At 43.6% G+C, this 25212-nt stretch overlaps 1 protein-coding gene across 3 annotated transcripts in view; it reads right to left on the bottom strand.

Moving 5' to 3' along the window:
* Positions 1–253: 253 nt before the first annotated feature.
* SHB (SH2 domain containing adaptor protein B) overlaps positions 254–25212 on the bottom strand; it is a 64660-nt gene continuing 39701 nt past the window's right edge. Inside the window, exons 4-7 of one of the 3 annotated variants that reach the window (XM_061478775.1) lie at positions 20837–21008; positions 17573–17692; positions 16817–16848; positions 658–819 (exon numbers count right to left, since the gene is read on the bottom strand). In XM_061478775.1, the coding sequence (XP_061334759.1) occupies positions 794–819; positions 16817–16848; positions 17573–17692; positions 20837–21008 (350 nt within the window). In that variant the 3' untranslated portion in view covers positions 658–793. Of the gene's footprint in view, positions 820–15834; positions 15963–16816; positions 16849–17572; positions 17693–20836; positions 21009–25212 lie in introns of those variants that run through there. The other 2 variants (XM_061478774.1, XM_061478773.1) reach the window with 2 other exon arrangements.

Here is a 25212-nt window from a genome sequence, read left to right on the forward strand (position 1 = left end):
GTAACCCTTAAGAGATTATTTTACCAAAAAGGATAAAAATATATAACAAATTACTTTTTCATTACATTCCATCTTCATAAATAATTGACCAGGATTTGCTTTTACAAAATTATTTTAAGATTGTGTGCCTAATAGGAGTTCAAGATTTGACTACCCCAAGAAACTTCATTAAAAATCACCCAAAACCCACCAGGCTAAGTGAGCAGAGCCACAGAACTCACCTGCTAAGCAGCTTTTTCTCAGGTCCATCAAGGTACTCTTTCACATGAAGAAGTTTCTCAGGGTAGCAAGAGAATAAAAGTTGCTGGCGTTTTACTGCTGAGAAGAACTTGTTGATTCTTCTCAAAACATGGAGGAAGAACTGTTGGGAAGTACTTTCACTCACAGAGAAGCTCTGTGAAGGTTGTCTGTTCTCTTTGTACTAAAATAAAATTTCTTTCTGTTATGTAGAAGCCTGGTTTTGGAGGCACCCTGCAGCATAAGAGTACCATACACAACTCTACAAAGCATCCACAATCCCAAGACTAAAGGCTGTCACTCCATCACAGACTCAAGCACTGAATTCTGGCAATGAATTCTGTGCAACCCAGCTTACCTCTCACCTCCCATCCACAGGAAGGGGTGAGACTAGATTATTAGAGGGTCCGCACAGCTACAGGGTAGAGCAGCGACAAGTGTTCTGCTCCTTTGATAGGCAGCTTTTTTGTAGTGTAGTAGTGGATGACTTCAGGAACACTGTCAAAGGGAGGGCTGTTCTGACCCAGGATGTACTTCTCTTTGGTCTTCATCAGCTTCATGTGCATAAAACCTTGACTGCTCCTGCAGGGAAAGCAAAGTGTTAGTTCATGCTTGTGCATAGGGAAGAGGGGAGCAGAACCACAACAGGCTCTCCTTCATGGAAGGGAAAGTAGGATAACAATGTACAGATAGTTGCTGGGTGACAGGCCAAGACAGTGGCCAGACCGTGACAGACAATGACAGCCTGCAAACCCCAAGGACACTGCAACACACAGGCAGCCTAACCCAGTATGTTGTTTTCATCACATATGCTGTCTGGATTCAGGTGCAAGACTAGAGATGATCCAGAGGTGTGCTAGATCACATCCCCTTTCCTGTCCTACCCAAGTATTTACCTGTTTACTGTTCACTACAGCTAATCGCTACTTCTGGACTAAAAGGTATCATTAGTCTTGGCCTGCCAGGGGGCTGAGGCTCTCTTCATTAGACACACAGGCGGGCCATGAGCCTCACTCAGGTGAAGCAAGGCCTTCCCTACTCTGTCCTGTTACCCACGGGACAGACAACACCTATTCCAGCCTCACAGCATCTGCCCAGAGCATGGCTATGTGCAGAATCTGGTGGTTTTAGCTGGGAAAACTTCTGCAGATGAGCCCATTCCCAACATCAGTGGCATAAAGACTTTCATCTGCCCTCTACTGAGCAAAGGCTGCAATCCTGAAGCCTTTCTGCAGGCAGAAACCAGTCTGTGTCTTCCACAGCTGCCCTAGGTTCAGCTGTAACAGTCATTTTTCTCTTTTCCTGTAGCTGGTGCAGTGCTGTGTTTCACCTTTAGTCTGAGAACAATGCTGATAACATGCCCATGTTTTAGTTGTTGCTCAGTAGCGCTTACCCTGATCAAGGACTGCTCAGTCTCATGCTCTGCCAGTGAGGAGGGGCATGGGAAGCCAGGAGGAAGCAGACAGGACAGGACACTGGACCCAAACTAGCCAAAGGGGTATTCCATACCACAGCACGTCATGCCCCATATAGAAACCAGGGGGAGTTACCTGAAAGGCCCAGATCTCTGCTCGGGTCGGGCTGGGTATCGGCTGGTGGGTGGTGAGCAATTGTATTGTGCATCACTTGTGCTTATTGTTTTGGTTTCTTTTCTTCCCTTTTTAGTTTTATATTCTCTCCCCCTTGTTATTTCCCTTATCATTATTATTATTGGTGGTAGCAGCAGTGGTTTGTGTTATACCTTAGTTACTGGACTGTTCTTATCTCAACCCGTGGAGTTACATTCTTTTGATTCTCCTCCCCATCCCACCAGGAGCAAAAGGTAAGAAGAGGGGAAGTGAGCAAGCGGCTGCGGCTGCGTGGTTTCAAGTTACAGCTGGGCTTAAACCATGACAGCATTCAGAAGCATTCAGTTCCTAGATGACCTGCCTACACAGTGCATTGCCTCTTTGAGGGAAGGCTTATGATTATACAGGGAAGACTCCCACAGTAATGACTGCCCTGTCTGCTTCTGCAAAAGCAACCCATCCGACATAATGTCACTCTGAGGGGTAGCATCCCACTGCCATATAGTACAGTAGTGATAGAGCTGACCTCATCTCTTCCCAGCAGTGCCTCTTCAGTGTCTGCTGTCTTAAGCATGTCATACAGGCTATTTAATAGTATAGAGTTTAGCCAGAACAAAACAAAAGCAAAGGGCACCTTTTACACTTCAAAATGTTAAATAAGGCCTAGGTAGAGGGTTTTTACAGCTTAGTTCATGTCTCACTCCCTAACTTGTGGCTCCAAACCACTGACTCTTCCAAGTGTGTCCAGGGACAAATATAAATGTTAAAAACTGGAGTCAGTCTTTGTCAGCAACAAAAAACAGTATAAGATGACACAGAAAGCTACAGCAGGAAGACAAATCATGCCATGTTAAAAGAAGCTTCTCTAAAATCTGCCATTTTCTACTTAGCAGGGGTAGCATTCCCTCCAGAAGTGCTTGTAGCACTATCAAGCTCGTATCTTTCAGATATATTCCACAATTCTCTGATGGACTGTTGAGCAGAAACTACTACAGACACTGTAATTATACCCCTACACAAAATCATGCTTTAAATATAAATTTCTTAGCAGAAAAAAAGGATCTCTTTGAATCATAATGGCTTTCTTTTTTGTTTTTTGTTTTTTTTTTAAACAAGGGTGGCGTCTTTAAATACTTTATTACGAGGACAGATGTTTTGTTCTGCTCCTTCAGTTCACTATGCATCTGCTTTGCTACAAGATGCCTTAAAAAGACAAATTAATGGAATCCCAGGTGCATGCTTATTTCAGGAGTATAGCAAGAACTGAAGAACAATCTACCACATGCACCTCAATACAGAAAGGGCAAGGACACATACCCTTTCTGCAACAGAAAGAAAGCATATGCAAACGAACTGCTACAAGCTGTGTATTCATGACAGACAGCTGTTGCTTCCCTAAGAAACAACTATATCTAGGTCTGGGTAGTACACAGTCATAAAGTATATGATGTCTATGGTTACCAGAATTCCACAAAGAAAAAGCATCTCCTCTATATCATGACAGGTCAGTTTTTTAGGAGGCCACACGGTTTGTGAAGATGAGTAAAAAAAGAATGTGACATAGAAGTTATGGATAGCAGCCTGATGGAATTCCAACGCAAATAGAAAGCTTCTGCCCTTGGGACAGAATAAACTCAGGCAGCAGTGCAATCTGGGGCATGGCTGGCCAGAAAAGGAACTGTGGTGGACAGGACGCAGAACATGATTCAACAGTCTGCCCATGAAGGCCTACTGCAGCCTGGGCTGTGTAGCAAGTGTGGCCAGCTGCTGGAAGAAAGTGAATACTTCCTGTACATAGCACTGATAAGGCTGCAGCTGTACGTGCAACTGGTGCAAGGACTGCCCATAAAAAAGAGAAGCCAACATTAGAGCAAGTCCAGAGCCAGGCCACTAAACACATGGGTTCCAGAGGTGGAAGCACATGATGTACAAGGACAGGCTGAGTGAACTGTGTCTGTTCAGTCTGGAGAAGAAAAGGTGAGATGGAGGGTGTCAGGCTGCAGTCATCCATTGCCTAAATGGGAGAGTTACAGAGAAAATGGAAATTTGAGTCAACAAGCTTGAGTTCCCAGTGGACACAGGGAAAAACTTCACTCTCGTGAGAGTGGTGCAGCCCTGGGCCCAGGCTCTGACAGATCAGGAGGACTCTGTCCTTACAAGTTTTCCAAATTTGCCTGGCCTATACAAAGCACTCAACAACCTGATGAGCATGTCCTGGTTGTAGTAGAGGGTTGGACTTGACATCTCCGGAGGTCAATTCCGAACCAGATCTAGGATTCTATGACTAATTTCTACCATTTGTGTATTTGCAGCCACTAAGTAGAGCTTCTAGTTCAACAACAATTTTAGTTTGAAAAATTTGTAAAAATGTACTATTGAAGAAAAAATATATTTAAAAAAAAAGGAATCAGAGAAACCTATGAGATTAAAAATGTCAGAACTCCCAAGTAAAACTTTCCTGAAACTGAAAATGTGGGGTTTGTGCCATTTTTTTACAAGAGAGCACACACAATCCACCTCAATTTCAAGCTAGACACAAAATACTATTAAGCGGAGATTTTATTTACATACAGATTTCCTGTTAAAACCAACTGCTAGCCACGGTCTTTGTGGAACATCCCAAATAATTCAACTGTCAGTTGGCTATGTGCAGATGAAAACCTGTGAGGTTGTCTTCATTCAGTTATCAGTAATCTTCAGTCACCTTCATTCTCTTCTGGTATGCCTGGACTCACAAAGAATTGGTGCCCAGCAGTAACTGGCAAGGACAGAAGGCATCTACACTTGTTTAATAGCCCTGTTGCTGCTAGACCAGTGACTAGGATTACAGGGACACTGTTCTGAAAAGAACCTAGGAGTTGTACCCCTCTCTCTTCTTCTCCTCCAGACCTTTTAGATTTAAGCTCTGATTTCAGTATGTAGGAAGAATGATGAAATTTCAGGTTGCAATGAAGAAAACACTTCATAATTGAACTGGTTGTAAATCAGTTTCTGCTTAGCTTTCTAAGCACTGTTGGAGTCTACCTGAACAAGTACAAGCAGAACATATGCCTGATAGTGAGTAGTCCTGGTTTTGGAATACTGATTTCTCATCCATTTCAACAGCAATAACTATTAGAACCTGCCATGCCCAAGGTTTTCAAAAAGCAGATCCTAAACAGCAATTCCAAGTTCACATATGTAAACACTGATAAATGCCAGTGCCTTGAAGAGGTGAGACATACACATTTTGCGAGAGAAGATGCTGGGACCTGACCTAAGTCATGTGATAATGTTACTATGTGAATTCTGAATGCCATTGTGGCTTCTCAAGTGTTGCAACAATTCTGCACTACAGACAGTATTTGCTCCTTCCTTTCCTTACTGCAACTATTCCCATGGATTTCAAATACAGAACAGGAGAATTCCTAATTGCTAATCCCTGCACCAAACTCCTTTATAATTCTCAAGCACAGATGTTTACACAGACGCAATACTTGATATACCTTGCTTAAGTCACACCTTGCTTACATGTTTTGCAACACAACCATAAAACCAAGTGACTTTGAATTACAGCTTTCTCACACAGTTTCCTTCTGTTTTCAAAGGCCAGTAAGGATGGGAAAAGAATTTTGCAGACAGCTCATAAGACTGTGCTTTATTTTGATCTTATGCCTCAAGTGAGATACAAGAACATTCAAGAAATATTAAGTAGATACGAAACCTAGCAAATTTTTTCCATAAAATGTTAATGGTTTTGAAAGATCATTAATGTTCACTATCAGAAAAATTGGCCAAGCTTTCTGAACACTGATTTTGCTGAAGAAAATGCTGTTTTGTTAGAACAGATTTTCTGCATTCATTTTGATGAAATGTCACCTGGACAAGGAAAAAAGCAACAACTTTACAGTAACATCAGAAAAATAAGATTCTACCAATGTAGGAAGCATGTTTTGTTGTTCTGTCTTTTCATTTTGAAATGACCTTCCATTTACATGCTGTCACTTTGAGCAAAACCTATAATGCGTTATGCTAACCTACGGCAACAAAGCAATGAATTAAAATTTCCTCTGAAAAACTATTCCCCCTTCCACTCCCCCCTGGTTAAGTGACTACTTTGAAAAATCATTTCCTTTTTTTTTTTTTTTTTCCCCAAGCACAGAATACACAACACTGTCATTCTATATCTGACAGCCACTGTCTCCATGGTACACCAAACCATGTCTCTTCCCCTACCAACAAGGGCTGCAGTGTTGCAACAGCATTCAGTACGTGTGAAGAACACTCTACTGAACCCAGTCTCTATAATCAATTGCCATCCACTGTTATGCACTTCGTCAAGAAGCTAAACATCTTTAAGTTCTGTGGAAGTGACAAAATCCTTGATGTTCTTACCATTACTGTTTAGGCCAACACCAGACTAGTAATACACTTAAATACTTTTATTCAATTGCTGATTTAGAGAACCATCAAAAATCCCACTACATCTTCATAAATTCTATTGTCGGAAGAAACTTTTTCTTACAACATCACAACAGCTGCTTTATAAGAATATATTGCATGCTTTAAATCACAGAATCATAGAATAGTTAGGGTTGGAAAGGACCTTAAGATCATGTAGTTCCAACCAGGCTGCCATGGGCAGGGACACCTCACACTAAACCATGTCACCCAAGGCTTCGTCCAACCTGGTCTTGAACACTGCAGGGGATGGACCATTCACAACCTCCCTAGACAACCCACTCCAGTGCCTCAGCAGCCTCACAGGAAAGAATTTCCTCCTTACATCCAATCTAAACTTCCCTTGTTTAAGTTTTAACCCGCTACCCCTTGTCCTATCACTACAGTCTCTAATGAAGAGTCCCTCCACAGCATCCTTATAGGCCCCCTTCAGATACTGGAAGGCTGCTATGAGGTCTCCGCGCAGCCTTCTCTTCTCCAGGCTGAACAGCCCCAACTTTCTCAGCCTGTCTTCATACGGAAGGTGCTCCAGCGCTCTGATCATCCTCATGCCCCTTCTCTGGACTTGTTCCAACAGTTCCATGTCCTTTTTACGTTGAGGACACCAGAACTGCACACAATACTCCAGGTGAGGTCTCACAAGAGCAGAATAAAGGGGCAGGATCACCTCCTTCGACCTGCTGGTCACGCTCCTTTTGATGCAGCCCAGGATACTGTTGGCTTTCTGGGCTGCAAGTGCACACTGCTGGCTCATGTTCATTTTCTCATTGACCAGCACCCCCAAGTCCTTCTCCGCAGGGCTGCTCTGAATCTCTTCTTTGCCCAACCTGTAGCTGTGCCTGGGATTGCTCAGACCCAGGTGTAGGACCTTGCACTTTGCAAGGTTAAACTTCATAAGGTTGGCATCAGCCCACCTCACAAGCATGTCGAGGTCCCTCTGGATGGCATTCCGTCCCTCCAGCGTATCAACCGAACCACAGAGCTTGGTGTCATCAGCAAACTTGCTGAAGGAGCACTCAATCCCACTGTCCATGTCACCAACAAAGATGTTAAACAAGACCAGTCCAACATCGATCCCTGAGGGACACCAATCGTTACTGGTCTCCAGCCAAACATTGAGCCATTGACCACAACTTTCTGTGCGGCCATCTAGCCAGTTCTTTATCCACCGAGTGGTCCATCCATCAAATTGATGTCTCTCCAATTTAGACACAAGGATGTCATATGGGAAAGTGTCAAACGCTTTACACAAGTCCAGACAGATGACATCAACTGCTCTACCCCTGTCTATCAGTTCTGTAGCCCCATCATAGAAGGCCACCACACTGGTCAGGCAGGATTTCCCCTTAGTGAAGCCATGCTGGATGTCACCAAGCACACCTTGTTGATTTTCATGTGCCTTCCAGGAGAATCTTCTCCAAGATTCTACCAGGCACAGAGGTGACACTGACTGGTCTGTAATTCCCCGGGTCATCCATTTTCCCCTTCTTGAAAATGGGGGTTATATTTCCCTTTTTCCAGTCATTGGGAACTTCACCTGACTGCCATGATTTCTCAAATATCATGGCCAGCGGCTTAGCAACTTCATTTGCGAGCTCCTTCTGGACCCGCAGATGGATCTCATCAGGACCCATGGACTGGTGCATGTTCAGGTTTTTAAGATGGTCTCGAACCAGATCCTCTCCTACAGTGGGCCCAGGGTCTTCATTCTCACAGTCCCTGCGTCTCCCTTCCAAGACTTGGGTGGTTTGGTCAGAGCCTTTGCCAGTGAAGACCGAGGCAAAGAAGTCATTCAGAACCTCAGCCTTCTCCAAATCCTGTGTAGCCAGCTCTCCTGAGAGCTTCCTGAGGGGGCCTGTTCTCCCTAGTCTGTCTTTATTCGCTATGTACCTGTAGAATCCCTTCCTGTTATCCTTAATATCCCTAGCCAAGTTTAATTCTAACTGGGCCTTAGCTTTCCTAACCTGGTCCCTAGTTTCCCGGACAACATCCCTGTACTCTTCCCAGGCCGCCCGTCCTTGCTTCCACTTTTTATAAACCTCTTTTTTCATTTGATTTTCCTCAGGAGCTCCTTATCCATCCAAGGAGGTCTCCTGGCCCTCCTGCTGCACTTCCTTCTACTTGGGATGCAACACTCCTGAGCTTGTAGCAGGTAATCCTTGAATATCAAGCAAGAGTCTTGGGCCCCCCTGCCCTCTAGGGCTATATCCCATGGAACATTCCTAAGCAGGTTCCTGAAGAGGCCAAAGTCTGCTCTTTTGAAGACCAGGTCAGTGAGCTTGCTGCATGCTCTTCTCACTGCCCTGAGGATCTCAAATTCGACCATCTCATGATCGCTGCATCCAAGGCTGCCCTGGAGAGTCACATTTCCAACAAGCCCTTCCCTGTTGGTGAGCACGAGGTCAAGCATGGCACCTCTCCTTGTCGGCTCCTCTATTACTTGCAGAAGGAAGTTGTCTTCCACACAATTGAGGAACCTCCTGGATTGCTTGTGCCGGGCTGTACCACCCCTGCAACAGATGTCAGGGTGGTTGAAGTCACCCATGAGAACAAGGGCCTGTGAGCGTGAGGCTGTTCCTATCTGTCTATAGAGTGCTTCAGCCGCAGGTTCTCCTTGATCAGGCGGTCTGTAACAGTTCCCCACAGTAACGTCTCCCACAGCTATATTCCCTTTAACCTTGACCCACAAACTTTCTGTGGACTGCTCACCTGTCCCCAGAGTTCCGTACTCTCCAGCCTATCCCTAACATAAAGGGCAACTCCCCCTCCTCATCTGCCAGGCCTGTCTTTTCTAAAGAGCCTGTAACCTTCCATTCCAACACTCCAGTCACAGGAGCCATCCCACCACGTTTCTGCAATGCCAATGATATCATACCACCGTAGATGTGCACACATCTCTAATTCCTCTTGGTTGTTCCCCATGCTACGGGCGTTTGTATAGAGGCTTCTGAGCCGAGCTCCAACTGAAGCTAGCTCATTGGCTGGAGTGGCTGGAATATATCTACATTGCTCTGAGCATTTATTATAGCTGCTGGCAAATGACTGGGTGTGTTGGGATGGAACGATGCCCCCCTCCCCCAACACATCTAGTTTAAAGCCTCCTTGAGCAGTCTGGCAAGCCTCCTACCAAAACTGCTCTTCCCCTTTATCATCAGACCAGCTCCACCAGCCCCCACTAGACCTGGCTTACAAACTTGGGTCCCGTGTTCAAGACACCCAAACCCCTGACTATGACACCACCCTTCTAACCATTTACTAACCCTGCCAATTCTCCTAGCTTTTTTGGGGTCCTCCCCTGTATCCTGGAGAATTGACGAAAAAACTATCTGAGCTCCAGAACCCCTAACCACCTCTCCCAGGGCTCTGTAGTCCTTCTTTATGTTCCCCAGGGGAGCCCTTGCTCCCCTCTTCAATTCACTCACCTGTTCCTCCAAAGCTGAAGTAGGTTTTCCATCCCACTTCGTCATGTCTTCTCCGTGATCCCGCGGGTAAAACCATAGGGTACCCTGTGGCGTATACCTCCTCTATCTCCTCTCTCGAACCATAGGACGCCTTCTGTTAATAGCTGAGACGTGTGTTGGTACACGTGAGGAGCTGGATAAATCAGATAGATCATCCCTCAATTGTTTGAGGTCCTGGGACAGTTTTTCCACAGCTGAGATGGAAGGGGTGAGATTGTCTTCGAACTCTCGGAGTTTATGAACCATTTCATCCACTGTTAGTGGTACTATGTCATTCCAGGTCACTGTTGCCAATGAATGGGCATATGATGACGGTGCATTCCATGTAAGTTTTCACCATATGGGTTGTGTACATTTGACTTCATCTGGGTCTATGGGTATATCCCCGTTATTCGGCTTGATGTGATAGAGCATCTCTACGATGGCTGATTCCCTCAGAGACTGGATGCCTTTGTCTAAAGTAGTCCACTTGGCCGAATGACTCATAACATCGTCCTTGTATGGAAACCTTTCTTTCACAGCTGCCAAGAGCTGCCTCCAAAGACTGAGGGACTTTTTCTCTCTTGCAATTGCTTTGTCAATTCCCCCTTCTCTAGCAAGTGACCCCAGCTGCTTGGCTTCTGTACCTTCTAGTTCATGACCATCGGCCTGATTGTCCCAGCATCAGAGTAACCAGGTGGTGATGTGCTCCTCTGGTTGACGGGTAAAATCTGTTTGCATATTCCGTACCTCAGTTGAGGTCCAAGGTCGAGAAGTTACCTCTTCTTCTTCTTCTTTGTCATGTGATGATGACTCCTGATCAGATTCTGGACCAGGTGGTGAATTCATTGTTTCTTCATCTCGCTTCACCTTTCTTCCTCTTTTTTGGTTTTTTCTCTTGCGTACAGGGGCAACCGATACTGGTATGAATTGGTCCTCTGGTTTGGCTGCAATGATTACCACTGTGGTTTGAGTAGCGACTGTACTTGTTGCTGGGGGTGGTGTAGCTGCTATGCTTGGAGCTGGGGTAACCGTGCTGTCTGTTGCAGTCGAAGTTTGAGCAGCTGCTGTACTTGCCACTGGGGTAGCTCCGCTGTGCATTGCAGCCAAAGTTTGAGTAGCAACTGTACTTGTCCCTGGGGGTGGTGAAGCTGCTGTGCCTGGAGCTGGAGTAGCTGTGCTGACTGTTGCTTTACCCTCAGATCCACCGACATGCTTTTCCTTTTGAAGGTGCTGGATAGTGTTGAACCAGGCCCTGTAAGCATAGGTCAAGCCCCGGCACGTTGCCATGATCTGTCTGTCTCTGGTATGGCCAGAATGACCACACCTCATTTAAGTGTTTTACTAATTCTTCTGGATTTTGCAGTTGTTCGGTGATGAAATTCCGAAGTACTGGAGGGGCCCACTGACCTAGATACTTGCCCATACTATCCCACACACCCTGCCACTCATGACTGTCCAGCCTCAGGGAAAATCTCTTGGTCCTCCTATATCATCGTTTAACCCCAAACAAGACCCAAATCTGACTCTGCTTAACTCTTGAAATCAGACGAAATGGTCGTGGGCAAAATACACTCTTGTATGCGTGCCAACATGGTGATCCCCATCACAATCAGCAAACAGGTCTCAACAGCATTAACAGGCCATTCAAAAACTTCAAAACTCTCAAATGATGCTGTAAATGGTCTGGGGGGGCAGGACTGGGAGGGTAAAAGAATGTCTCCTTCACAGGTTGACCACCCGAGAAGGAGAAAAAAGAGGTGTAATTGCTAAGCACTTCTATTATAAACTTCCCAAAGTATAAAGGTGGTGACCACACTGGGAACATAAGCCAGATCAGTTTCATGATCAATGATTCTACTGTATTACAAGTCATTACCATAAAGTACAATGAGACAAAACCTTAGCCCAAGCCCCACACTTGAAAAACACTCTGATGCAGCAAATACCGGCTCGAAGTAAGGTATGATATACTGAAACTGTGAGATCAAGAAGAACAATTTTGAGAGCAAATAAATCAGCACTGTGACGAGTGACTATTAATCCGGACAGATCTGTCATTATCTCAACCCTTCATGCCCCACGTTGGGCGCCAAAAAGAACTGTCGTGGTTTAAACCCAGCTGGACAGCTCGTTCACTCACTCCCCCCCACCTTTTCCTCCCTCTTTCTTTCCTTCCCCCCACCCCTTCCCCGCTCCTGGAGGGATGGGGAGGAGAATCGAAAGAATGCAACTCACACGGGTTGAGACAAGAACAGTCCAGCAACCAATGTACAACACAAATCACTACCACTACTACCAACGACAACAGTGATAAGAGAAAATAACAAGGGAAGAGAATACAATACCACCCGCTGAAAAACGAGTCAACCCAGAAGACCCCGTGTCCTTCCGGGTAACTCCCAGTTACCCCCCACCTCGGGCATGACGTGCTGTGGTATGGAATACCTCTTTGGCTAGCCTGGGTCAGGTGACCTGTCTCTGCTTCCTCCTGGCTTCCCCTCCTCCCTGGCAGAGCATGAGCCTCACAAAGTCCTTGGTCAGGATAAACATTACTTAACAACAACGGAAAACATCGGTGTTACCAGCACTGTTCCCAGGTTGAAAGTCAAAACACAATGCTGCACCAGCTACCAAGAAGGAGAAAAACTGACTGCTACTGCTAAATCCAGGACACACAGATAGAGCAATGCAACCACAGATGACGGAAGTAACTCATTAGATTTCAGTGTCAACCAATCAGATATTGGAACCCTTGCTTTAGTAAACTAGAATGAAAAAAGGTTGTGCTCCTACCTGTTCAAACACAAGTGCCTTTGGCTCCTGTATCATTCAGGTAGACCTGGAACTGCATTTTAAAAGAGCCAGTTCCACCTGTCTTTTTTTTTCCCATTGTAGCCAGAATTCTGTCAGTCTCCTGACAATATATTTCCAGCATGATTAAAACAAAAAAACAAAAAACAAAACCAAAAAAAAAACCCAACTAAATTAAATCCCTATCTTTTTATTCTTTAATATCGTTCATTTATGCAGTTACACAACAAAGACCATTTTATTATTTGTCCCAGAACAATGTTCTGTGACAACAATTTCTGCACATTTTGCAGTGACAGTTCTAGTAGTACGGTCCCATAAACTTCATACTGTAATTCACTGCCTTTTTCTAGTCAACCCTCATAAGCATAGATATCAGTCATATTCACAGCAGACTCTGCTCTCAACACAGATTAAAGGATTTGCCACAAGATGACAACAGTCAAATGCTCCTCACAGCACAAGGGGGAACTATGAGTTCATTCCTGTGTATGTGTGTGCCTCTGTGTAAATCCAACTTTTCCATAATATTTTCCATGTTATCTCTCGTTCACAGATACTTCAATATGTGTAATCCTTTATTTCACGTAGTCACGCATGTGAGTATACAGATATTCTGCCTATCCCTTACTATATCACAGGCTGATGTATCCCTATCCCACAGCCTAATGGGAGGATGCAGGCTACAGGTGGGTAAGTGCTTTTCAGAGCACATTAATTAGCAATTGAAAAGTGACTGTGGTTATTTGAAAGTATTTCATTAAGGCTTCTGCAGCCAGTCATAATTTTTAATCAACATGTTTAAAGAGTAAAGCAATTTCTCCTCAAACTTATTACACAAAGAAAGTAACAGCAAGATGTCAAACTCAATTAGGTAACCAAGGACAAATTTGATAATCACTTTAGGACTCTAGTCCAATACACTGCCAGAGGAAGCCTGGATAGCTTAATCTTCAGCAGTGCTTTCCCATGTTCAAAGCAGAGTCATAGCAGAGACCATATCCATTGCTTCAGGGCTCCTGTGGCCTGAATTTCCATTTCAACAGAGCTGAACTGGGAAACAGGCCTTAAGGAGCACCCAGACGCAGCTCTAGTGTTCTATTGTAGAAAACATTCATTAAAGCTGGACTCTAGGAGAGGCAAATCTAGTATACATTCTAGTACTCCTCTTGTGAGCCCCTTCAGTTTGGCTGTTGAACCTTACACCAACAGGTTTTACTTGGTTTACTGTGCCCAGCTGTGGGGTAGTACTCCCTTCCCTCCTATAAATCAGAGAGCCTTCCAGTCTCATGTGGAGGGTCCAAGCTCAAGACAACTCCACCTGCTTCTTCAAGTCTGACAACATTCTTTTTTGGGAGCTGGTTTTCACACAACCAACAGACACTGAGGCCTTGAGGTCTCATTCAGTCTTCTTTGAGACCACACAGCTGATAGAGGACTTGGTGCTCTACCCTGGCAATTCTCCTACCTTGTGAGAAGGGGGTATGTTCTTAGAAACAACACAGAAAAGAAAGCAGAAAGTCACGAGACTTGACAGAGGTGGAGAAGCTGAGAGATATTATACTTAAGATCTAGTAAACCTTTTGATTTCAGATATTTCTAGGAGGCCTTTGTTCTCTTCCTCTTTTGCTTCTGGCAAGAAATGTAACCAAGGATGTGCTTTTGTGAATCACAAGTAATCTACTATTTGAACAGACACATCAGCTCAAGGACACACAACAGTAGCAGTGGCCTCAAAACCCAACCCCCTCCCTTTGGTTACAAGAAGCCAAGAGAAGGTGCTATGTGCTTTAATGGGAATCAAACAACATGAACACGTTTCTCCCAAGCAAAGGATCGCGGGACAATCTTGTTCAGTAAGGCTTTCAAAGCACTGTGCAATAGCCCATGGTGAATACATTATGCCTAGTTTCCATTGCACTTGCACATCTCCTAGCACTGACAAAAACCACCAAGCACGCAGGCGCTAGGGACAGACAGACTTCAAGTACAAGGGGTACTGCAAATAACTAAGGATAGCAGTCCTCCAGTTCTGTCAGAGAATAAAAGCCGTTGCTGCTCTTAAGCCTCTGCAGACTACTAAAGACCTGCTGTGTAGCACACAGTGGTCTCTGACAGGGAGAGCCTGAAGACAGGCACACTTGGGTCTGCTACCATTTGGAGTGGATCAGTCTGGACAGCACTTGATCTAGAGACCTTTAGGGTCCCATAGGCAGCCTTGAGGCATTGCTGATATAGTTCTGGCATTTCAGCTCACAAAGTCACAATTCAGTCACAGTCCAATATGTTAAGTCATGGCATATGATTTTTGAATCAAAACATCAAAGAGGTAGGATTAAGGGGGTTTTGCAATAGAACCTGGATTCACTTGGTGGGTAATGCAGTTAATTTGTGCCTTATGGGGATTTGATTTTGGGTGAGAATAGCCAATAAATTAAACTATATGATATCAACTGCTACATAACACTGTATACATTGTCACTTTGGTTGTATGCCTATGGTGGCTCTATGTCCATCACTGGACACTGGGCATCTCATGGCATCTGTCTCCAGATGTGAGAACTGGAACCCATGTCCCTTTGATTAATGAAGAATTAACCAGAAAAGTGCAGAGGTGATGGAATCAGAACTGGCTTCAGTATTCAGCAATCCAGCACCACAAACCACGTTTCCTGCCCCAAAAAGACTGTTATAACCCAATCATGTTGTTATAGCCCAACATCATGGACTCAATGAACTCAACAAACCTTTATAAGGGCAGTCCAGGGACTATGGGAATGATATCTCTGTGTGTGTACATGTGCATATAGACAGGGTGCTGACTGACGGAGCTGAACATGAGCCAGCTTGTGCCCAGGCAGCCAAGACAGCCAACGGCATCCTGGGCTCTACCAGCAATAGTGTGGCCAGAAGGGTCAGGACAGTGATCATCCCCTGTACTGGGCACTGGTGAGGCCGCAATTCGAATCCTGTGTTCAGTTCTGGGCCCCTCACTACAAGAGAGACATTGAGGTGCTGGAGCAGCTCCAGAGAAGGGCAACGAAGCTGGTGAAGGGCCTGGAGTACAAGTGTGATGAGGAACGGCTGAAGGAACTGGGGCTGTTTAGTCTGCAGAAGAGAAGGCTCAGGGGGACCTTACTGCTCTTTACAACTGCCTGAAAGGAGGGTGGAGCCAGGAGGTGGCTGGTCTCTGCTCCCAAAGAACAAGCAATAGGACAAGAGGAAACAGCCTCAAGCTGCGCCAGGGGTGGTTTATACCGGATATTAAGGACAATTTCTTCCCCGAATGGTGGTCAGCCATTGGAACAGGCTGCCCAGGGCAGTGGTGGAATCACTGTTTCTGGAATTATTCACAAACCATGTAGACAAAACGCTGAGTGACTTGGTTTAGTGGTGGCCTTGGCAGTGCTGGGGCAACAGCTGGACTTAATGATCTTGAAGGTCTTTTCTAACCTGGTTGATTCTATGATTAAAAAGAGTCTTATATTCAGTTGGCATTATCAAAAACACTGCGATGAGGCACCTGCACACAACTCCAACAGTGCTCATGCCAGCAACCCAATGCCTGCAGCTCCTTTATGATTTTTTTAAAAGAGAAGTCCAGTTGCATATCCTACTCATATCCTCGTGAGCATCATGGAAATTAACTGCCTGCCAGTGACATCAGGCAGCAACTAAAGTCTACAACTGAATATTTCAGCAGCATTTTTCTGTAAACAGAAATAATTTTACTTCCAGCAGTGGAGCCACCACTATGAAGTGGGCTATACACATCCTCAGTACAATCTGAAGAGGGGATGGATGATTGCTACAGTTAAGTCTGCCAACTACCCCATGCACACCTTGTTTAAGCACTTCAATACAACCCATATATCTGTGCTGGTGAAATGGGTCTTATATATGTCACTCAAAAATGAAGCATGGGAAAGACTAAGAAGCCACCTGAACGCTGGCTTAGACAATGCAGTGGAGTCAACAAAACTGAAAAAACACAGAGGCTTGAAATCTCTTTGACCATCACACAGCACATGCACTTCTACTCAATCCAAAGTGGAGATACAAACCCAATCTGGAATTCACTTGTTTAAGACTGGCAGACCAAACCAAGGTAGAGTAGATGTGGCCCCTTATTTCTAAGGAGCTTATGAATGTAAAAAGGATTAGGTTTGCTGCTGTCTATGGAGGTGTACCTTTCACCATCATCCCCAGGCAGTAAAACGTGTCTCCAGAACAGACCTATTATGAAACCATGTAAAAGCCCAGCTGGCAGGAGTAATGCTAGCAAAAAAATCAAACAGGCTTGTGTCCCAGACCTACCTGGAAGGGTAGGTTCCACATCAGACCCTATCCTGTAACAAGGAAAGAAAAGGAAACAATTCTCTTTGCAGATGTACAGCCTATATGAAGGTCAAGGGGCTTTTTGCTCTCCTGCACAGAGTGCCTGGAAACTTCCTCTGCTGGAAATGCAAGTGAACTTATGTCCCTGCCCTTAGCAGAAGGGTTGGACTAGATGATCTTTGAAGGCTCCTTCCAACCCAAACCATTCTATGACATGTTGAAGCCAACATCTGTAATATATCCTAATCAGTCTAAGTTAGGTGTAGCAAGTTCAAAGCAGCACTGAGACTACAACAATCCTCATTTCCTAATTCTGTATATCTTTCATTATTGATCCTGGGCTTTTTATTTTCAAGAACTGTAGCAATACTGTACAGCTGTAACCCAGTAAACCATACAAAGTTTTCCTTCCATGTATGAAGCAAAAGAAATAAAATCCCCAAATAATACAGTTGCTTATTCACCCTGAAGCAGAAACAGCAAGTTCATTTTGTTAGATAGGCATCAAATGAAAACTAAAAATCTCTTAACAACCCCAAATTACAAGGTCCTAAATTCAGTGATTGTCACTATATACCATGCACACTGACAGTCTCAAACTCACTGGGTGCCCTTCTCAGCTGAACCACTGCAGCAAAAGACTGGATCATTTGTTATTCTTGTACCAGAAAAGTTATAGCTTATAAATTACATTTATTATTTATTACATTTATTTTTTTACTTATAAGTACTTACTTCAGTGAAAGAGAATAGTCATGCTTGCTTGTTTGACTATTTCTTACAAGGTAGCTACACTCTTTACATAAACGTAAGAGGTTTTCTGCATCCGTCCGACTGATTGCTCCATGATACCATCTAGGAAAAAGCAGGCAGATTAATATACACATTCCAACTCCTACTCCTTTCACTACTTCTTTTCTTTAAGGTATGAATAATGGTTATTATCGCATGGATGTCTTCTAAATCCATATTATGAATAAAAAGCACATTGGTTGCATTATCTGTGATATATCAATATTTCAAATAATATACAAAAGAACAAAAAGAAATGAAACAAAGGCAAACAAAAAGAAAATTGCATCTGAAGAATACGAAAGTTAACAGTGGAAAACATTTGTGAAAATAAATCTTTGAGAAAGAAAAAAAATGATAAAGTGTGAAGATCTATAATGAAGACACTTATTCTAAACATAGCTGTGACAAATCAGAGCACTTTAAGTAAAACTCTGGTGGATCTGTGGAGTGGGTGTGATCGATTCAGGGAAGAAAGGAACTGGGGAGAGAAGAGGTAGGTCCTTCACTAGACTGACCACTGCAAACAAAGAACCTCCTCAGCACATGCTGCTCTGAACAGCAATAAAAATCTCACAGTCACAGTAGTGAACACTGACCCTTCTCTCAAGTTTCCAGAGCAGTGTAATGCGCCTGGTCCTGCACTGGGTCAGTCACATCTCTGAGGAAGATCTCTCCCTTCCTGCAGTTGCCAGATGCACTTTGAAGCACAGTGTGACACTATCATGCTTGCCTAAGCAGGATAATGCTTACATGAGGAATGGTTGCTACGTGTTATTACCAGGAACTGTCACTGGCCTTGGGCAAAAAGATTTTTTCCATTTATTGTAATTTTATTTATCTGCTAAACTTACTCTAAGGGAGATATTCCAACTAAAAGGTGAATAAAGACCAGACAGATCCTTTTGACAGAAGTCTTGCTCTTAACTACCTTGTGCTGATGCCAGCTCCATGCCAAATCTGATGAATGTGTTACACAAAAGTTGGTGCTCAAACTAAAAATTCATTGTGTGCCTGGTTACAACCACAGTTTTCATTGGAGAAAGCTAAAAAAGAGGTTTATAAATTTGTATATTCATGGCAGACTAGAAAGGGAGTGCCTGACAGTTCCATCACTTCACAAATAAAATTGAGACACATATGCAAATGTTTTCAGGGGCTGTTCTTCCTATCTCCCATGGGATATTTACTGCTGAAGGATATTTCTGAATAAGTAATTTAAATACTATGCTATCTTCTGAGTGTAAGGGAAGAATATTAACCCTAAATGTGAATCAGAAAATGGTTTTAGGACAGTCTAAAAATTATTCTCTTTATTTCCTATTTCTATATTTTTTTCTGACCCAGACAAAACCAGGGAGATACCCTGGACTCTGACATTTAGAAGGAATTATTTCATCTATTGTTCAGAACTGGTGCTTCTTAGTTGTCAGAGAGATTCACAGAAAAAGAATGCAGGACTGGTTTCAGTAAGCAAAATCTGCTTTTAAAACAAGTTGGAAGAAAAGCAGTGAAATATGAAGACAACTGCTGATGGAGAATATTTGATTCACAAGTGACCCATGGAAGTTGTTTTGGCTACAGCCAAGAGTAAAGAGCAGTAGCCACAAGTGTAATTGCTTGTGAATCATATGCCCATGTAAATGGAACACTGGGATTGCTCCAGCTAGGTATCAAGATAAGCATGGTGCGATAAAGTTCCTGACAAATCTGCTGTTTCAACTGTAGTGGGTCAGTTTGCCCTGGGTGCGTTTATTTTTTAAATGTTAACATACAGGTATTTGTACAGATGGTCAAAGACAAAACAGTGAAATGACAGCTTCTGAAAGATACCAATGAAAAAGCATGAGGCATAAAAACCTGAAGACATACACGCCTTCTAATATATCCTGGAAAACAGGCACACAGTGCTAACCTGATACCAAATCTGAAAGCGTCCTGACTGTGGCTTATAGAACATTCTTCCTGATGTCCCTTACTTTCTCAATAGCCAGGTTTCAGCTGCAGCTGAAGTGGCTGCAGCTCCACTGAAAACAGGACAGCTGCACCAATTATACAGTAAGTATAACAAGTTATTACAGCTCATATAATGCACAACATTACTCTGTTTTTGAATTGGTCAGAGCAAAACAGGAAGTCATCAGGTCTTGTACATAAGGCTGGGAGGGATTCACTTTCAAGAACACAACAGAAACAGCAGAATATACTTTCTTCTTTCCAGTGTTACTGAGGAGGTGGAACAAATTCATTCAACTCTCCTAGATCCAAGAGTTACTAAGTTCATAGTTACATTTTTCTTAATCACCAGTAAACAACTAAAAGTGTTTTCTTGGTATATTATTACACCTTGGTATTTTTCCCTGTTTGGGAAACTTGCTAATCTACTTGCCTACTTGCATGCTCAGGAACAAAGTATTCTCACAAAAAGCACACCCCCATCAACACATGACTTCTTTGCCTTTCTGTGTGAATCCATTGGCTTCACAGTGCTCAGAAATATCAGTGTAACCTGTGCAAACTGGTCCACGAAAAGATTTTTTTTATTTTATTTGTGTAGCAGAGGATTCTGGCCCCTTCTGGCCCCTTTGGTATAACACGGTACAGCGGGTCATTCCATCACACAAGCCAATCTGTAAAAGTGGTTCAAGGAAGGGTAATCATATGGCAGGACAGAGGACACCTTTGTGGATATCAGACATTCACAGGGATTGAATTCCCCCAGAACTTGAGTCTGGAGCTGACAGAACTGCCTCTAAATACCACCCTCAAGCTTCACACCACCAGAGCTGAAATGCCTCTTTTCTGAAGACTTTGTAAGTGGTCTCATCAGTCTCTCTGTGGAGCAGTATTACAAACAGAAGCAAGGTACATCTGAGGCACTAGAAACATGCTATGCAGCCATAAAGATATGGAATCTGTGCAGCTTTAAAGCACAATTTGTATATAGGTGATATGCATCTGTTTTCCCTAATTGACACAGTTGAAAGTGGAATAATCACACATTCTTGGCAGACAAATTTCACTCTCCCCGAGACGAATTTCCTGCTTAAAAGTATTTTGTCTCCCACAAAAGTTAATCACATGATTAACAGGAATAGTTTTTTGCACTAACATGGGAAACTGAGGAGGGGGAACTAAACAGGAAGATCTGGGACACTTTCTGCTTCTGTAATTGGGGAGGCAAAGAGCTAGAGAGCAATTACTTACATCTGCTTTTCCAGTTGAATACTTGGATCTATTCTCTCTCCCAGGATCTCACAAAACTCTGGACTGCCATGTTTGATAGGTTTAAAGCCTCCTCCAGGTGCTCTTAACTGCCTGTGCTGGTCATTTGAGGGAGAAGGAGATGTTTGTCGTTTCTCACTTCCATTAAATTGGGCTGCAAGATACACAATAATTACCTCTCCAAGCATGGTTAACAAGGACCAGAATAGTTGTAGCACTTAGGTTTCACACTCCCCAGTGAGAATAAATGTTCACCCACAACCATCAGGATGTAGTGGTTTATCCACAAACTTATGTAAAGGTGTTTCTAACTATGCAAAATTCAGTCCTAAAACTCTTCTTCCTTTCCAACAGCAAAATCCACATTTTCCAACAGCAAAATCCACACTCTTCCAAACCTTGTTACAATAACTAGGGCTTATCTTAGCATTTGATACTTTCCTCTCCAAGAGACCATACTGGTAAGCAACTAATAGAAACAAAGATAGGCTCCTGCCCTAACTACAGTAACAAACAAGTGAGAACATCCGGAAAGCAGCTTGCCTCAGTAGAATCATCCTAATCATCCTAACTCATCTGACATCCACATCAGAAGTACTGGCAAGCAGCAATGAAGTAAAAGTGTATTTCATCATATTCAGAGAAAGTAGGCACACATTATTGCAAAAATTGGTGAATGTATTTCATCATATTCTAAAGTATGCATGGCAGAAATATACTTGTTATTTCTTAAAATGGTAACTCAGATTTAATCTCATTACCTGGGTAATGAAAGCTGATCAGTATAACAAGGAGAAATATTGCATGTGTGTAATTGCCAATGACATGTATGAACAGCACTAGCATTTCAACTGTAAGAAAACCACCTGGATATAGTTTGTGAACTCTGTGAAAACTGGTGAACTTAATGTCAGCTTCTGACCAACCAACATCTTTCACACCAAAAAATTCAGTTCATAGGATAAACATGAAACTCAGCTTCATAAACAGCAACACCTTTACAACGTGATGGTTAGAAGTAGGATCTGTTCTCCAAAAATAGCACAAAGTTAAATTTCAGATGCTTTTGAATGTTTTCTCTGACTGAATAGCTCAGGCATAATTCTGAATCTCTTGCCCATTCATGTATTTCTTTTTGGGGGGGTGGGGGGGGGTGAGGAGGGGTAAGAAAGAATTAAATTGGCAGGAAGGAGTCCAAAAGGGATATTCAGGCAGATTAAACTGACAAGTGTGATACCCAGTCAGGCACCAACCCATGCAATGCTGTTACCAGGGCTGAGTATAGTCCCCTTTTATCCAAAGCTACAGTATATACAGTGAAGGTTCAGAAGCTTGGCTACATGCAGTGGAAAATATAAATTTTTTCACTGCTGTAGTACTCCTGTTTATATAGCCATTGCAGTTATAGAACTGAGTGCATACCTGACGCTTCCTCACAGTTCACATGGCCTCTCTTCCCCCACCATGTAGCTGGTGCCATGCTCCTCTGTTGATGGACTCATGCCAGAAATTCTCTGCTTCAAGTGCCCAGGTCCTAGGCTTTCTGTACAACAGCAATTGTCAAGGAGCTCATGATCAGCGCTGAAAACTACTACCACATGGCCCTCTTTGTAACAGAGGCTCACTTATTTTGTAAAGCAATAACCAAGACAGGATTTACAGATTTTACATGCATTTGCTTTACCCAAAGGTTTGCTGTCCCATATGACAACCTGGAAAGGCCTCATTGGCTCATTTGGGAGCCAGCATCAACCTGACATTCCTGAACTGGGCTTTCCCTTCCCAGGCAGACTGATGTACCACAAAACTACTTCACTCATGCTACTTTGCCAGCTTCAGCTCTTCTAGGCAAACTAGTTTGCCTGGCTCAGCAAGAGGTCTAACAAGACCTGCCCAATTCTCATAAAAGCCAACAAAACCACATTTCAGCTTCAGCTGTACAGCCTCCAAGGAAATAAAACCAAATTTGTTTGTTAAAGAATTCAAGCTTCAGACAGTCAAAATGCTGCACTCCAGCTTTGCTACACAGAAATCTTCAGCACTATAGTTAACAGCAGAAGTCCCTGGGGAAGGCTGTACATAGCTTGCTCCACAATGTCAGCATGATGCCAGCCCCAGCCACAGAGCTCAGGAGTCACAGAGAAGACACGCTGCCATCTATGGTCTTTTTTTTTTATTCAGTCCAAAGGCTTTGCTTACCCTCTCATCTTCAAACAAAATATTCTTTGTTCTCAAGTAGCTTTAACCCCAAATCGTTCAAGAACACACATGAGAATGGCTGAACATGCCTCCAGCCAAGCAAACACTGGACAGATTGGCAAAAAATAACTGGAAACATTTCAGCTGACACAGTCAGCAAGAACTAACTGTTCAGTCTCTTTGCAGTTCTTCAACTGTAATCTGTAGTCACGGTAGCCCAGACATTCCCATGTCATCTGGCCTAGCCCGAAGGTCTAGAAGAATGGGTATGAATAAGGAAGCACAACATCCTTCTTCTCTGTGGGCAGAAATGCACACACAGCTAACACGAAAGAGCCTTGGGTGATAGGGAGTAGGTGTCTGAAGGTGGGAGAAATCCCAAGGAGCTGTAAGAAGGTAACAGAGTGGCAACAAGTGTCAGCTAGAAAGACAAATGAGACTAAACACAGATGCAATCCTGTGGGACATAAGAGAGGGTAAAAGATGACCACAAACAAAAGAAAGATGGACAAGAGCAGATGCAGCAGAGGGAAAATGGTGAAAACTCTCCAGAATCTGGAATGGAGAATAGAGAAATTCCCTGGAAAAAAAATGTGGAGAGCAGCCTAAGACCCACTGCAAATACACTGACTGTGGCTCTGCACAGCCTCTATGTGTGCTCTGAGTAACTTTTTGATCCTTCCAGGCAGCAGACACCCTATCTCTACAATAGAGTTACTGTTGACTACGTTGATGCATATTAAGGCTTATCTTTCAGGAGCTGGAGGCTTCACATATGCCTTCACTGAGGCAGAGGCAGCATTGCTGCCATCCTAGGGACACATGAAAAGGCTTGGAAATGAGTACTGAACTGGGGCAGACATCAGTGCTATAGCATAAACCCAAAGCAGAAGGCTTTACACACATACACCAGACTGATAATCAGCATCTGCAAAAAAAATTATGGCATTGGAAACCTAGTGATACATGTCCCTGATTAGCCTATCTTGACACACAACAGATTATCCCAAATCATAGCAAGGATGTTACAGCCAGGCAATCTCCCAGCACAAGTCCAGCAAAGGGGCTGAGTGAGCTCTGGCAAGCCTAAGCCAAAGCCTGCTTCCACCAGGCAGAGCTCAGCAGCAGAACTTTGTAACACACTAGAAGACAAACAAGCAGGTTAGACTTCTGTATTAGAGTTCATGCTCTTTAGGGAAAGAGACTACTTTACCAGCACAGCATCCAATAGAACTGGATGCTGGTTTAATTCCAGCCTTGAAAGAACTATCAGCATATGCTTAATGGGAAAGTGTCTGAGCCTGGAACTCTGCAAAATTATTAACAGCTCGCATGCCAGAGGAAACCATGCTGCTAGAAAGCAGAAATCATTTTTTTCTAACCTTCTCTTCTGTTCCATAGGAGCCCAACAATGGGAAAGGGAATGCTGAACAAGAAGTTTCTTTTTAAGCAGCTGCTTTAGTTTCATCCTTTTGTCTTTCCCACCCACATTTCACAGGATGGATACTGCAGATATCAACTTGGCTTGGCAACAAACCCAAATCAACCACAACCTGAAGTTGTAAGAGCAAATGAAGCAGAGAGGCAGAATCAGTCTTACAATAGATCACCACACCACTACTCCACTGTGCTAATAAAGAACCACATTTCTGTCGTCCACATCCACCTACCAATTAGGGGAACAAGTCAGAAACGCTCAAAAAGGGTACAGACATAAGAAACTCTGTTCACAGAACAGTGGCCCTTTGTAGCTGTGTAGAGAAGTCAGTTTTCATTTCTGCAGTGTGGCAATATCATGGCACATGGAACTGCAAAATCATGGAATAACTCAAGTGGAAAGGCACTGTGGCAGGTGTCGAACCCAACCTGCTCCAGGCAGGGTCTGCTATGTGATCACATCAGGTTGTTCCAAACTTTATCCAGTCCTCCCTCCACACAGGATGAAAAAATCTGAAGATGGAGACTGTAAGGACTTCCTGGGTAATTTGTTCCAATGCTTGACTGTCCTTGCAGATGAAAAAAACTTTCCAGTATTGAGTCAGAACCTCTCCTGATTCAACATGTCTCATTTTCCCATCACACCTGCTCATTTGTGAAGAATATGGCTCCACTTTCTCAAAGTTCTTCTCATAGGCATTGGAAAGCTGATACTACATACA

Source organism: Pezoporus flaviventris, unplaced genomic scaffold, assembly GCF_033815535.1.
Source record: "Pezoporus flaviventris isolate CSIRO_AGI_PZ_B2104156 unplaced genomic scaffold, CSIRO_AGI_Pfla_v1 ptg000131l, whole genome shotgun sequence".
Lineage (NCBI taxonomy): Eukaryota > Metazoa > Chordata > Aves > Psittaciformes > Psittacidae > Pezoporus > Pezoporus flaviventris.